Here is a 14,619-nt window from a genome sequence, read left to right as displayed (position 1 = left end):
TGAAATAAACAGACGGTCCAGCGCTGATTTTAATAAAAAGCCTATTATGAGTGTTGGCAAAACAGCACACTTTTTGTGCATTATTACACGAGGGATGTTACAATAACCATAATTATATGGTAACTGGACCTTTAGACACTTAAAAATAATATAGGCTGTGATAAATCAGTTGTTATGCCTTTATTTGTTTTGTGCTCTTACAAAAGCTTAATTTGCATTTTAAAATTTGAAAACTGCTAGTCAAATTAGTAAAAAATACAATCCGAATTCTGATCGCATGCGCAAAAAGGGAACTAAAATGACATTCATCTCTCCATTTCTGCTAACAGGAAGACCTGCTTTGTAAATTATGTGTTTCTGGAGGCAGAGAGCTAAATTACTTTTCAAAGGGATGCCAATTTTGGAAGGGAAGCTGGCAGCAGAGATGGCTGGCACTACCTACGTGATTGAACGCTCAGCATATCAATGACCTCGTTCAAAGCAGAGCTGGAATTCAACACACAAAGACATCATTGAAATGAGAACAATGTCATACCCACATTTGGATAACACAGCTTATTTATTTTAACTCAGTACATCAATATTTAATTTTACGCTTCCATGTTATTAGAAAATGTAGGCTATAAAAAGTAAAAAAAAAAAAATAATAATAATAACTTTTACTCAAACTTGCGGTTGTTGCTTTAAAACACACATTCATCCTTCGATTAATTGTGATATTCTTATAATAGTTAGTTTCACTTCACAATAATAACATAACGTGATTGTAAAAGTTAGAAGAAGAAAATAAACCAATGAAGGCCCCAGCGAGGATCGAACTCGCGACCCCTGGTTTACAAGACCAGTGCTCTAACCACTGAGCTATGGAGCCATGTTGTTGTATGCTAACGTGCTAATGGCTAATATACGCTTTTGTACATGGTTAAGCCTTATTTTTACGAAAATAGTACGACATAATAGTATCCTATACCAGTACGATAATAATCTTCGCAGATATTTTAACGTTACTTGTATTTATTTACACATTCATATATTTGAATCTTGTATTTAGCTACAAAAGTTTAGCAAACCAATTCAACTGTGTAAGTAAAATGACCTATTTGCTACTCAAAAATTAATAACTTGCTACAACTATTTTACGGAAACTGTTAACTTACTGTTTAGAGCAAATATTTTAAAAGAATCTACTTCCTATCTGTAAAAAAAGAGAGAAAAGCGGTATCTCTAAAAGTAGCTACAACAAAACGTCTAGTTTGCCAGTTGTTGTTGCGTTTCCTATTCACGATAGCCTATAGCTGAAGTGTAAATTTGTAAAGTGATACAGATGGATAGTAATACCATACTCTGCAATATTACACGAGCAGAATATTCATTTGTAGCCTACTCCAAGGTAAGACTTCAAAAGATAGGCTACAACAAACGAGTGTCCAAAGACATTTTAAGATGTGCTGCTGATTTTGTTCATGTTTTGGGTTGGTTTAAAATAATCACAAAAATTGTATAATTCCAAATTTATTTGAATGAATAACGCTAAATGAACGTTTACAAATGTTATGATATAATTGATGGGACGACAAAACTTCATTTATTGATTCAGAGTCAGACAATTTAAAACATCAACAGGTCTAATTGAGCATAAAAATCATGAACATGAATGTTTCGTCATGATTTAAACTACTCAAATATCACGTTTTACAGTTTTTCTCAGCCACTTAGGGACATTTCTCATATCACAATTCTCAAAACTAGGCTACTTGTTCAACCTCCACATCTCACGTGTGCACATCATACATCAATTTCTCATTCTTTTGAACAACTTGCCAATGCTTTGGTACATTCATGCAAATGATTTTGTACAGCTGTTTCATACATTATCAATTGCTTATGTCATGTTGATCATAGGCTTAGCCTATGCTTCTCTGTTGAATAAATAGTCAAAACATCTAGGCATTAGTTCATCGCAAAAGTCAGCGCAAAATGATTCAAACTAGTTGTCATAATGGCAAGCACAATGTTTTATTTTTTTAAATGTATTATTATTTTTTCAAATGTGTCCTGAATTAATGAATTACACAGGTGAATCTTGGATTTCACTAATGAAGACAAGTCTGAAACCAGTTCTGTAAAATACCTCAGGTGCATCTGATGAACCTTCAATTTAGTAGGCTAAGCATTATATAGACAGAGCACAACAATTTCTGAGAATGAAAGAACAAAGAAATGAACAGGGTCAACAGCCATGTAAGGATGCATGATGGAAGGTTAGCGGGGCAAAACAGAGGTAGAAGAGGCAGAGGACATAGGCACATTTCTGATGAAATAAGGGCCACTATGAAACATGTTCTCAATCATGGCCTTACAATGGCCAAGGCAATGCACAGGGTGGAAGCAAATGGTTGGGAGAACATTCAAATGTTTTGTGGACAGTAAAAGTATGTAATCCAACAATGTGCACTGTACTTTAATAATACTTTTTTTTTTTTTTTTTCTATATCACAATGACATTGCACTATGATTTGTTGACAGACCACCTACAATCAAACTAAATCCTGTCAAAAATGGGATTTCTGCCAAAATACACAAATCTGTACATTTTTACTGTTGAAATTGATATATTCCATATAGAAAAGGTTCAGCCTTGTGCACTGTTTTGTATCAAAACCGTTGCCATATTTTACATCAGGAAATACAGTCAGAGTACACTATTATATTGACAACATGGCTAAGCATTTTGACTAGCTTGTTTGTGAACAATGACACAGACTTGTCATTCTGATAGCAGTGATATGTTCATAGATATAAAAACTTTTGAGAGACGAACTAAGGATTTTGAGCAAGTTACAGGCTTTCGTAGGAAATTGTGTGGTGCTGTTTGTACATAATTGTTTCGAGAAATGCACTTACTGATTTGCAATGTTAAAGGGTTAGTTCACCAAGTAATGAAAATTCTGTCATTAATTACTCACCCTCGTGTCGTCCCAAAGCCAGAAGACTTTTGTTAATCTTCGGAACACAAATGAAGATCTTTTTGATGAAATCTGACAGCTTTCTGTCCCTCCATAGACGGCTGTGCAACTACCACTTTGACGCGAAAGTTCATAAAGAGATCGTAAAACTAATCATATGAATTGAGCCGTTCAGTCCAAATTTTATGAAGAGACACAATCGCTTTATATGATGAACAAATTTAATTTAGCCTTAAATATGTTCATCAAAAAGATCTTAATTTGTGTTCCGAAGATAAACGAAATCTTAGGGCTTTGAAACGACATGAAGGTGAGTAATTAATGACAGAATTTTCTTTTTTTGGGTGAACTATCCCTTTAAGGATGATTCAAGAAATGGACCTAAAGTGACTGAGAAAAACTGTATTATAGTCCAAATGTCTTCTCTCTTGCAGTTGGAAATGATCAGTTATGTGCTACAACTAATAACAAAATGGTTGTTTCTGAAATGTTAAAGATTATTCTAGGCCTGAATCTGAATTTCCACATATCACTCCTGCATCTTCATAGTGAGCGCAGTTGTGTGTGCCAATCCCAGCGTGCTGACAATCCAAGAGAGTTTCCTCAGTCCCCTCACACTGCACATCATCCAAAATAATCTTCAGGCTCGTCCCTTCCCCAAACTCAGCGGCAGCCTTAAGTGCATGGCGGAACCCGAGCTGCCGGCAGACCACAATTGCATTCTTGGTGTTCCAGAGATCATCACAAACAGTCCCCCATTCCCCATTAGCGTATACTTCCACCCTTCCCCGATCCATCCGGCCCTCTTCATCCCCGACTAATCTCACCACTCCGTTCTTGTGCTTGCCCTTCTTGCGTCTACCCTTCCTCTGTCTGGATGTCCTATTGGGCTTGGGTGTAGTTGGGGTGAATGGTGTGGTGGTGATCTGCCCATCCTGCTCATTTAAGATGTCCAGCAGCTCCTGAAACCAGCCTTTTGAGCCATCGACGGGAGGTTCCTCTGCATTTGAGAGTCTTGGAAGCTTTGTTGGAACATGGACTCCTATCAATGCTGTGAAAAGGGGGATTTATACAAAAAACAGTTACTCAATCATGTTGTTATAGAGTGCCGCAGAGTCCTAAAACCTGGAAAAAAAGTTTATTTTTATTTCCACTCCGGTTCTATTGTCCTGTTTTACGTATCTTGTAAAATTGGCTAAATAGGGCTTTCGGGGACATTAAACATCACACCGAACAGGAAACCTCTTCTACTCACTAGTCTGCTTCCACAGCCTCATTGTGTTTATACTCAAGATCTTCAAAACTATTCTAACTCAAACTTTCCAAATTGTAGATATGAAATAAAAATTGAAGAGTTTTCGGAAGCTTAGTGGTGTTAAAGGGATAGTTCACTTTGAAATACATTTTTGGTATGTTTTAGCTTACCTCAAGGGCATCCAAGATGTAGGTGTCTTTGTTTCCGCAGAAAATGGTCACCACCTCAAAGAGCATGCACAGAGAAGTCCAAAATTAAACATGATTTAATGACTCGTAAATGTAAGTACACATTGATGGCCTAAGACACGAAACGAGCGGTTTGTGTTAGAAAACGAACAGTATTTATATCGTTTTTACCTCTTGTAACCACAGCCACGTCCAAGTGATCTGAGGGCGCGGGCGCTTCAGTCTGCGCAAGCGCCGGAAAGCGCCGGAAGTGATCTCTCGCGCGTGTACGTCACTCATTGTTTACACAGAGATTTCGGAAGTGTTACCTTTCACTGTGAAGATCTAAACAGATTTAGATATACAGGAAATCGCAATGGAAGACGATTTCGACTTCCGAAATCTCTGTGTAAACAATGAGTGACGTACACGCGCTAGAGATCACTTCCGGCGCTTTCCGGCGCTTGCGCAGACCGAAGATCACTCAGATCACTTGGTCGTGGCTGTGGTTACAAGAGGTAAAAACCATATAAATACTGTTCGTTTTCTCGCGCAAACCGCTCGTTTCGTGTCTTAGGCCATCAATGTGTACTTACATTTACGAGTCATTAAATCATGTTTAATTTGGACTTCTCTGTGCATGCTCTTTGAGGTGGTGACCATAGACCTGCATTATATGACTGACAGACAAGAACGGTTTGACCTAAAAATATCAAAATTTAAACTTCTGCGGAAACAAAGACACCTACATCTTGGATGCCCTTGAGGTAAGCTAAAACATACCAAAAATGAATTTCAAAGTGAACTATCCCTTTAAGGTTGAAGTTGTGCGTACATGGTGTAATTCATTAGAGCCTAACTGTAATGTTTACTTCTTGCAATTGCATTTAGTGACGATTGTCATGATGAACAAAACGTAAGAATCATAAACTTTTGTTGGTCGCTGAGCGTATTTTCTGCAATTTTAAGGGAACCAAGGTGATGATGACTCTGAGAGGCCTACTCTAATTGTGGTACTCTATTGAACATTTAATTTAAAAAAGCATGTCTGATGGCAAAAACACAGTTTTGGGTGTACAGATTGACTAGATCTCTTATGAAGTAAGCAAACTTACTTTCCTTTGGCTTGAATGGTATAAGACTGCTCTTAACACGAACTGAAAGTGGCTCATAATTACATTTTCCTGGAGGTGCACGTCTGTAATAAAGCAGGGATAGCATTTTAATCTTTTAATGAATATTCTGGGTTTAATACAAGTTGAGATCAACAGTATTTGTGTCCTAATGTTGATTATCACAGAATTAATTTCACATTGTCTCTCGTTTTCTTTAACAGAAGCAAAAATCCAGGTTACGGTAAGACACATGGAAGCAAACAGGGTCCAATTTCTGGAGGATTTATAAACCGAAATGTGAAGCTTTAAATTTTATAAAAGCTTTTTAAAATTTTTATAATTATTATGTTTTTCAACTTGTGTATTATTTGAGCTGTAAAGTCTTTCTCATCATTTTTTAAGGTTGTTTTAGACGTTAAGTTGTCATAGTTGTAACACTAAAATCATGTTAACATGCATAATCTTGTGGCCATACTTTTAAAACAGTGAGTATTTTAACATTTACGGATTGGCCCAATTCACTGCCATTGTAAAAGTCTCACTGTAACTCTGATTTTTGTGAGAGAGAGAGAGAGAGAGAGAGAGAGAGAGAGAGAGAGAGAGAGAGAGAGAGAGAGAGAGAGAGAGAGAGAGAGAGAGAGAGAGAGAGAGAGAGAGAGAGAGAGAGAGGGAGAGAGAGAGAGAGAGAGAGAGAGAGAGAGAGAGAGAGAGAGAGAGAGAGAGAGAGAGAGAGAGAGAGAGATATTACAGCAGTACATATTGCTGCCAACACAGCATTTTGAGAGTAAAGTCTGTTAAGAGGCAACACAAGCTGATCTTTGAACACCAGAGACTACATTATTACGAGTGATGAAAAAGAATACCTGGAAGGGTCAACAATCTTGTACACAACGCCTGTAGGAGATGTTGCACTTGGTATTTCGGTGGACATGAAATAGAGTTCACCTGGTCACAGATAACAAGTCACATGAAACACTGATCAAATTAACATTAAACACTACGTAGTTTTTTTCCACTAGGAGCTGTAGAGCAACTAATTTATGCAGCATATAAAGTGTATAAAAGGAATATGTCGCCTTTCTTTTGCATACCTGCTTCATCCTCTGCAAACGAAATGATGTAAGGATAGTAATTGTTGATAAGCCCTGGAAATGAACAAGTCAGACCCACACCCATGCAAATCTCACTGTATTCCCAACTGTGTGTGTTTCTGTTTTCCTTTAAACTCATCAGGCGTCTGAAAATTCATAGAGTTCACATTTAAAAACAATGTTTGTCATTTTGAAAAAGTGAAATTTCTAATGACCTCAAGTAGTATCACAACAGCATTATCATTCAAATGATTTTTTAAAATTGTAATAATGCTTTGAAAAAAAGTCCCACGCTCAGAAAAGTTGCATTTATTTGATCAAAAACACAGTAAACGCAGTAATTTTGAGAATTATAATTACACTATAAAATAACTGTTTTGTATTTGAATATATTCTGGGAAAATATTACTGTGATGGTTAAGCTTTTTCAGCATCATTACTCCAATCTTCAGTGTCATACGATCCTTTAGAAATCATGCTGATTTGGTGCTCGAGAAACATTTCTTATCATTATCAATGCTGAAAACAGCTGTGCTGCTTAATATTTTTGTGGAAATGGCATTTTTTACTTTGATAAATACAAAGTTCAAACTGCATTTATTTTAAATAGAAATATTTTGTAACATTTTATTAATGTCTTCACCGTCACTTTAATACACTCTTTCTGAATGAAAGCATTAATTTATTTTATTTAAAAAAATAATTACTTACCCACTCATGAAGTCTCCAAAAATGTACATGCCATTTAAATTTGGATTTTCACAGCCTCTGTAAACATATCCACCTGTGACCGATTTACCCATTTTGTGTGGATATGCGTAAATCGGAAGAACATCATCTAGAAGTAAAAGAGTTTAGCGTAAAAAGACTTAATAGGTTGAAAAAGACACTAAATCATCCATTCATCCAATAAAAACGTATTCAAAATTCAAACATTAAGAATTTAAAGGACTGACAATGAGAGTAAATGTATTCCCACCTAAGGAGCTGTTGGCACAGAGTTTTTTGTCGTAACAAGAGAAGCCCTCTTTTGCTCTCCAGCCATAATTCCGGCCCTTCTCCACAATGTCTATTTCCTCATACTTATTCTGGCCCACGTCTCCACAGAAAATTCGTCCTTTTCCTTCCTTGGTGTTCGGATCTCCTCTGTCTACAGAGCATCTCCACATGTTCCTCACACCGTAGGCATACACTTCTGGACGAGCGTTGGGTTCACGTATGAATGGATTGTCCGGTGGAATTCTATACAACGGCCCCCTCTCGTTGTCATCTACATCAATGCGAAGAGCCTTTCCCAAAAGGGCAGATCTAGCAGTAACATCCAGATAAGAGATGAAAAATTATCACAACCGAACTGTCCTTCTTGTACCAAACTGAAATTAGCTTCTTGTACAATATTCAAATAATATCACAGTTGACTAATCATCTAAACTTACTTGTTCTGTGCATTTCCAAATTTCCCAAATGGATCTCCTGCCATTCCACCATCTCCAGTGAAGATGTATAAGTATCCATCATCGGCGAAGAGAAGCTGCCCACCATTGTGATTAGAAGCAGGTTCATCGATCTCTAAAATGATTCTGAGGGGACATGAAGATACTGTAAGTGGAGTATTGGACGCTCTAAACCCAATTGAAATTATGATTATCATAATTACCCAATTATGCATTGAAAGCATACACTCTAAAAATAAAGGTTCTTTATTGGCATTGATGGTTCATTGAAGAACCTTTAACAACCTTTCCATTGCTCAAAAGGTACTTTAAATTGGAAAAAGTTTCTTCAGATTATTAAATTATTTTTCACAATAAGAAAAAAAAATGGGCTTTTTTAGGAATTGTTCCAGCCCGTTCTCATCCCAAGGCGTCATCTAACTGACACTTTTGACCATGCGTCAACATGCCGACGCACATGGTACCCCTTAAGCGTCAATATGAGACCCGCCTCCTAGTGGTCTAACCCTAACCCTACCCCAGACCTAAACCTACCCATAACGGAAGCGTCATCTAACTGACGCTAAAGGGTGCCATGTGCGTCGGATTTAGACGCATGGTCAAAAGCGTCAGTCAGATGACGCCCGAGGATGAGCGTCTCATATTGACGCTTAAGGGGTACCATGTGCGTCGGCATGTTGACGCATGGTCAAAAGTGTCAGTTTGATGACGCCTTGGGATGAGAATGTGTTGATTGTTCACAGAACGGTTCTTTGAGGAACCCAAAATGGTTCTGTTGCACCGAAACGAAAACCCCCTTTTGGAACCTTTAATTTAAAGAAAAACAGCTGCTCACCTCTCTGAACTGTGGTCAACCACGTTCATATCCGCAGAAGAGATACGGAACTCACTGATACGGATTCTCTCATCAAAGCCCACCTCAACAGAGTAGTATACATACAGCTTCCCATTGTATTTAAAACGGGGGTGAAAGGTGAGTCCCAAAAATCCTCTTTCATCACCTTCCCATGGAGATGTCAACACAGCTTTTGTGATGTTTAGAAATGGCTTTTCAAGCTTTGATCGATCTGGAAGGTATACCCAGACCAGGCCAACTTGTTCAGCAACGAAAAACCTGTGCGTGCCATCATTGGCGTGAATCATGGCGAGAGGATTTCTGAGTCCATTGGCTACCTCCTCCAAACATAGCTGCAAGCAGCCCTCAGAGTCCGATGCAGTGCGGCCCAGACTTTTGGTTAAGCGTTCATTGCTCAAAATATGAGGATAGCAGTAATCTGGGTCATCCAGCTCTAGGTACTGACAAAGCCTGCGCTGGTCATGCTCAAGTTCTGGAAGACGTGGATCGTCAGACAACAAGGTAAGAAAGGATCTGCACTTGGAATGGAATTGAGGGCAATAGTCGGGGCAGAGTCCAGGTATGGTCCGTAAAGGCGTGTTGGGGTCTTCGGCGTCAAAAAGATGAGCAGCGTATGGAGAGCATTCCTGAAGAAGAGAAACAGGAAAAGTGGGGGATGTAACTGAATCGTGACGGCCTCAAGAAATGCATTTGAATAGTCATGTCTGCTTTCCCACATTCAACACTCTGTGAAACCACAAGCACTTACACCTCAATGTAGTGTTTACAGTGGCCCACACTGCACTGGGAAAAAAGCAATCCATGAAGTTTTTTTTATGTGACCCCTAGACGTTTAACTTACTTCGGAACCTAAAAGTTTAAAATAGGCAGAGCTATTTAGCAATATGTTTCTAATTTGGCGTGAATGGTTGCTAGGGTCTTGCTAGCATGCCAGGGAGTTTTGAAGAAATTAATACTTTTATTCAGCAGGGATGCATTAAACTGATCAAAAGTGACATTTATGTTAGCCTATGTGATTTCTATTTCAAATCAATACTATTCTTTTGAAGTGTTCGACTCGTCTGATTACCCTGGGTGTTTATTTTGCTATATTGTATCTCGTACTTGTTTACGTGTTGTTGTTTTTTGTTTGTCACATAGTCTATGCATTTTTTATATAATTCTATTTTGTTGTTTTGTTTTAGTCAAGCTCTTTGTGTATTCATTTACATGACTGTGCAGTGTGCTTTCTATAGGAACTATTTGCAAGGTTGGGCAAAAAAGAGATTCTTCTAGTGACGTCATTTGGCCCCAACCAACCGTGTTTCAAATCATTGGCAACTCTAACAGACAGTTGGACATCATCATCGTTTACAATTTATGGCTGCAAATTGCGGTACGTGTTGAGAGGCTAACAAACAATGGCTCGAGTACATTTATAAAGCCACTGTAAACTAAACAAAAAATATCGTTTTGTAATAGTGCGGTCAAACTTACCTGACAAAGCATATCCTGAACGTACGCGGCACAGTTCGAATATCCATAATAATCGAAGTTATCCATTATTCGATAGTATTTTGCCTTCAGCTCTTGGTCCCTGGCATAATCACAGCAGCCGAAGTATTTATACATTTGACAGAACTGAAGCTCTTGTTGAGGCTGAAATGGGGGTTTAAAATCCAAACACTGTGGATGCAGGAACGCAGGTGCGACCCAAAACGCCAACAAATAAAACAAAATAAACGGCGATTGCCATATACGGCCGAAAACATCGCAAAAGTACCACATAGCGCTCAAATCCTGGTGCCCAACTTCAGATAGCCTACATGGAAGTAAAAGTTATGCAATGGCGAGGATACTCGACGTGTGTCCTCACTGACTTATGTAGCCCAGTCGTGCACTTTGCCCAGAATTTAATCATCAACCATTTCCAAACAGATTCACGACTTATTTACTGTGTAGCGAATCGCAAATCGTTTGGACCTCTGTCATGTCTCCTTGTTTGAGCTACGAGACGCGTCTTACATCCTGAGCAGTTGTGAAACACACAGTTCCGAACAGCAACTCTCCGACTGTAATTCATGTCTCTCTAAACCTGTTACGCTGCAGTTATAGAAACGATAAAAAAAAAGACTCATTATCGCAGGTTTAGTGTTTAGTTTAACCCTGTAAGCCACATTTCAGCTTTAAAGCATGCTTAGGTATAATGTTAACACGTATGGCTTTTGCTGATTTTAGGAGAATTTCATGTTTCAAAAATCCTAAGCGTGGGTCTCGGAGACCACAGGTTCTAATGTATGATTGTTGTAAAACTGTGTGTGTATGTTTTCTTGCTGGATTAAAATTTAAATCTCTATTTTGTATAGCCTAACAATCAGTGCATGTCTGTAACAAAATAACAAAAGTGCATGTCTGAACATACAGTTTTTATTAGGTCAGATTAACACATTAACAATTTGAAGATAAAATAATGGGTTAATTATATTATTATTATTATCCTAATAATTTTATACAGAACCCAAACAGAAATAAAGTCAACTTCAACAGGGGCTTAAAGTGAGAGCACTGGCGTTGAATGTACGAAAACTAAACAATAATCTTTGTTCCATCTGTTCTGTTATGCAATCACAGTTTACCAGTCATATTTCAAACACTTGGATATCCTCACTTTGTGCTGTTTATTTTAACTCATGTTTTGTTGAAACTGGCTGTACTTCCTATCTGTTTGGTGTATCAAAATCCCTATGTGCAAAAATAATAATAGTAGCCTAATTAAAAAAATGAAACAATTTAAAGGTAGGGTAGACAATTTCGGAGAGGCTAGCAATAGCAAGCTAGCATTGAAAGCATCCCAACCTCCCTTTAGAGCGTCTCCAAAACCACGTCTCCTTCAAAACACATGAACACAGCAGAGTCTGCTTAAGCGCCACGAGAGACTGCGTTAAACTACCTCATGTCTCAAAGCACATGTATAACATTAAAATAATAATGTGTAAACAACTTACAGAGCTCTTACTTGCACCTGACTGCAGATTCATTTGGCGTTGATAGTGTTGATAGAAACGCATAAATCTGAGACTGGGGACATGAACAGCTCCAGGTACGAGAACGTCACGGGTTGCCATCTCGTACGGTTATGACATTACGTGAACATTACCTCCCCTCACATCCTAAGGGGGAGGAGCTGAGACGTGAGGAAAGGAAACGAGGATGCACAAATAAGAAATGAGAAACACCGCCTGTGTGTTTACTCTGCAGCCTCATGGAACGCACTGATGACGTGTGATGTCTGCGCGAGCAGGTGCGCGGAAGTATGGAAGTATATTGACAGGCAAGTAGAACATCGACAGACCGACCGACATTTTTTGGCCCTGAGACTTCCACAAAAGATACAGTATGTATTTTTTTTTAGACCACTTCTATTACTGATTACAGTAAATAGTATTATCAGGATGTGAAGAGAGTTTCAGTAGTGTACCTTTAATCTCTCCTCAGTTTTTAACAAAAAACTAATTAAAACCCAGTAATCAAATATTAGCCTATTGTTCTATGACTCGTTGTGAACTTCAGAAAGGTGATTATTATCCAGGACCAGGATAGTAACATGTCTGTTTTAAAGCAGCACTAAGTAGGAATTCCGTTTTTGTCAAACAGCGACCCCTAGAGTCGCTGTGGAGTACTTGTACTGTCGTGAATAGCACTCACGCAGAGATGGCTCGCACTCACGGCCGGATCCCCTCCCCCTGTACACCGGTACCTGTTCAGTAGGATGGACGCTGTAACGAGTGGAAATAAGGTATGGCCCCTTTAGGAGCTGCGCGCGCCCAACACAACATGTATACGGCGCCGGGTTATTTCTGTTTGATGCTCATTTTATCAGAATTTTATCAGATCTGTTTTTTGCCGTAAAGCAATTCGTTACCTCGCCGGCCCAAAGTTGCAAGGGTGGTTTTGCGGCTCACAGGCACCAGGGGGGTGCGAGATGACCACCATTCAACACGAAATCAGTAATATAAACATTACAATGACTCCAAAGCTGTTCGGTTAAGGTAAAAAAGTTACTTAGTTCACCTTTAAGTAGGGTTGGGTACCGAAACTCGGTGCCAATAGGGAACCGGTTCCGACGTAAACGGTAGTAACCAGACCGAATAAGAACGACAATTTCGGTGCCTGACTTAATTAGGCACACACACACACGCACAGTCTCTTCTGTCTCGCATGCGCGCTCTTGCTCGCAAGGTTTGGCTGCATTTCACGTGTAAAATTACGCGTCAGAACGACCTCTGGGTGTGCCGATAGTCTGAATACCATATAGAATCAAGCCAACTCATTGGCTGATGGCGCGGGCGCCGCCTCGACGCACTTACGTCGTCATATTATGTTGGCGCGCGCGCGCCATCTGCGCCTCAGATTTCTCTGCCGAAAAAGGAAGCTGGTCGGCAGCGCGAGGAGCTTGGCAGCTTACACCAGTAACCAGAGATGTTCTCTTTCATAGGTTCACTCAACGCTGCGTAGCTAAGAAGCAGTGGATTTGTATTTGTAGGCTGCTGTATCACGTGCCGTTTGAACTGAAGCGCTACAGCGATCTGTCACATTTCAAAGAGCCAAAACGTTATTTATTGTGCGAATCTCGTAAAAATATTGACAGAATCTGACAGCTGTGGATTTGTTCCATATCAAAAGTAACCTTGTCTGTCGGTGTCAGTGTCCTCTTTGTCCGCGATTTTTCTCTGCGTGAGAAAATGGATGTGTGGCTTGCGTGAGAGCGTGTGAAAAGGGTCAATTGCGTGAGTCTCACGGTCAATGCGTGAGAGTTGGCAGCTCTGCCTGCTAGTAATCTCTATTAATCTCCAGTATTATTACATTGTTTGATACAATATTGTTTTATTTGATATTATGTAAATGTTAATTTTTATTTTATATTGGTTTTATTATTATTTGTATTTATATTGTTTAAAGATTTAAGCTAATATTGTGTCCAGTTTGGCCCTGTAAATAAAAGGGTATTATTTTTTGATAAAGTGTGTGCGGTTTCGTTTTCTTAAGTACCGTTTCAAGAACCGTTTAGGCACCGGAACCGTTTAAAAAATACCGAGTAGGTACTGGTATCGGATAAAACCCAACCGATACCCAACCCTACCTTTAAGTCAGTGTGTCCCTAGCAAGTATGCATAGTCGAATTAAAGCAAATCTATATACAAATGGAAGGATTGCACAGTGTATACACAAATCAGATATAAAATCAGCATGTGAAAATATATTATTTAATTACTTATTTTTTATTTATTTTTTATCTGAATGAACATAAAGCTGCAGGTGTGTTTCTAATCAATTATTGTAACTAAGGGAGTGAATGACGTTTTAACTCTTCAACTGGAAACATTTTGGAAACGAAAATAGCAATCAAGTAGCTGCATACTTTCTAATGGCTGTTAATGTGCAGCATTCTTAGCTTATTTGGGTGATGGAGAGAATCGGACTATATAAGTTATTCCCATAAAGAATATAGAAAGGTCCACGGTTTATTTATTGCAATGTTTTTTGTTTTTAAGGTTTTCTGCAAACTCTTTGCAATCTCTGGGTCAGTTCAAGCCATTATATTTGTTTAAGGTCACACAGCAGATATTAAGTTATTCCAGCTTATTATTTTTTCCTTGTAATTATGTTGATCCCATGCCACAATTACAGATGAGCAACGTTGAGTCATTTTAGTCACTAGATGGCGGTGTGTTCACA

General features: G+C 38.7%; 1 protein-coding gene and 1 non-coding gene across 2 annotated transcripts; both read right to left on the bottom strand.

Annotated features, from left to right (window-relative positions):
• Positions 1-798: 798 nt before the first annotated feature.
• trnat-ugu (transfer RNA threonine (anticodon UGU)) lies at positions 799-871 on the bottom strand. The gene has a single exon. It is a non-coding gene; the product is annotated as a tRNA-Thr (tRNA).
• Positions 872-2,499: 1,628 nt separating this feature from the next.
• On the bottom strand, positions 2,500-10,921 carry hhipl1 (HHIP-like 1). The gene is made up of 9 exons (XM_056235007.1): positions 10,381-10,921; positions 8,884-9,530; positions 8,031-8,174; positions 7,574-7,902; positions 7,306-7,432; positions 6,595-6,740; positions 6,367-6,448; positions 5,504-5,586; positions 2,500-4,017 (listed from the first exon to the last, which is right to left on the bottom strand). Exons 1-9 carry the CDS (start codon positions 10,669-10,671, stop codon positions 3,464-3,466), a joined length of 2,403 nt encoding a protein of 800 aa, XP_056090982.1. The 5' UTR covers positions 10,672-10,921; the 3' UTR covers positions 2,500-3,463.
• Positions 10,922-14,619: the final 3,698 nt, after the last annotated feature.

The sequence above is a fragment of the Rhinichthys klamathensis genome, unplaced genomic scaffold (genome assembly GCF_029890125.1).
Source record: "Rhinichthys klamathensis goyatoka isolate OS25496 unplaced genomic scaffold, OSU_Roscu_1.1 h1tg000412l_1, whole genome shotgun sequence".
Lineage (NCBI taxonomy): Eukaryota > Metazoa > Chordata > Actinopteri > Cypriniformes > Leuciscidae > Rhinichthys > Rhinichthys klamathensis.
Note: the sequence above shows the minus strand (reverse complement) of the source record. Positions and strands in the feature narration are given on the sequence as shown.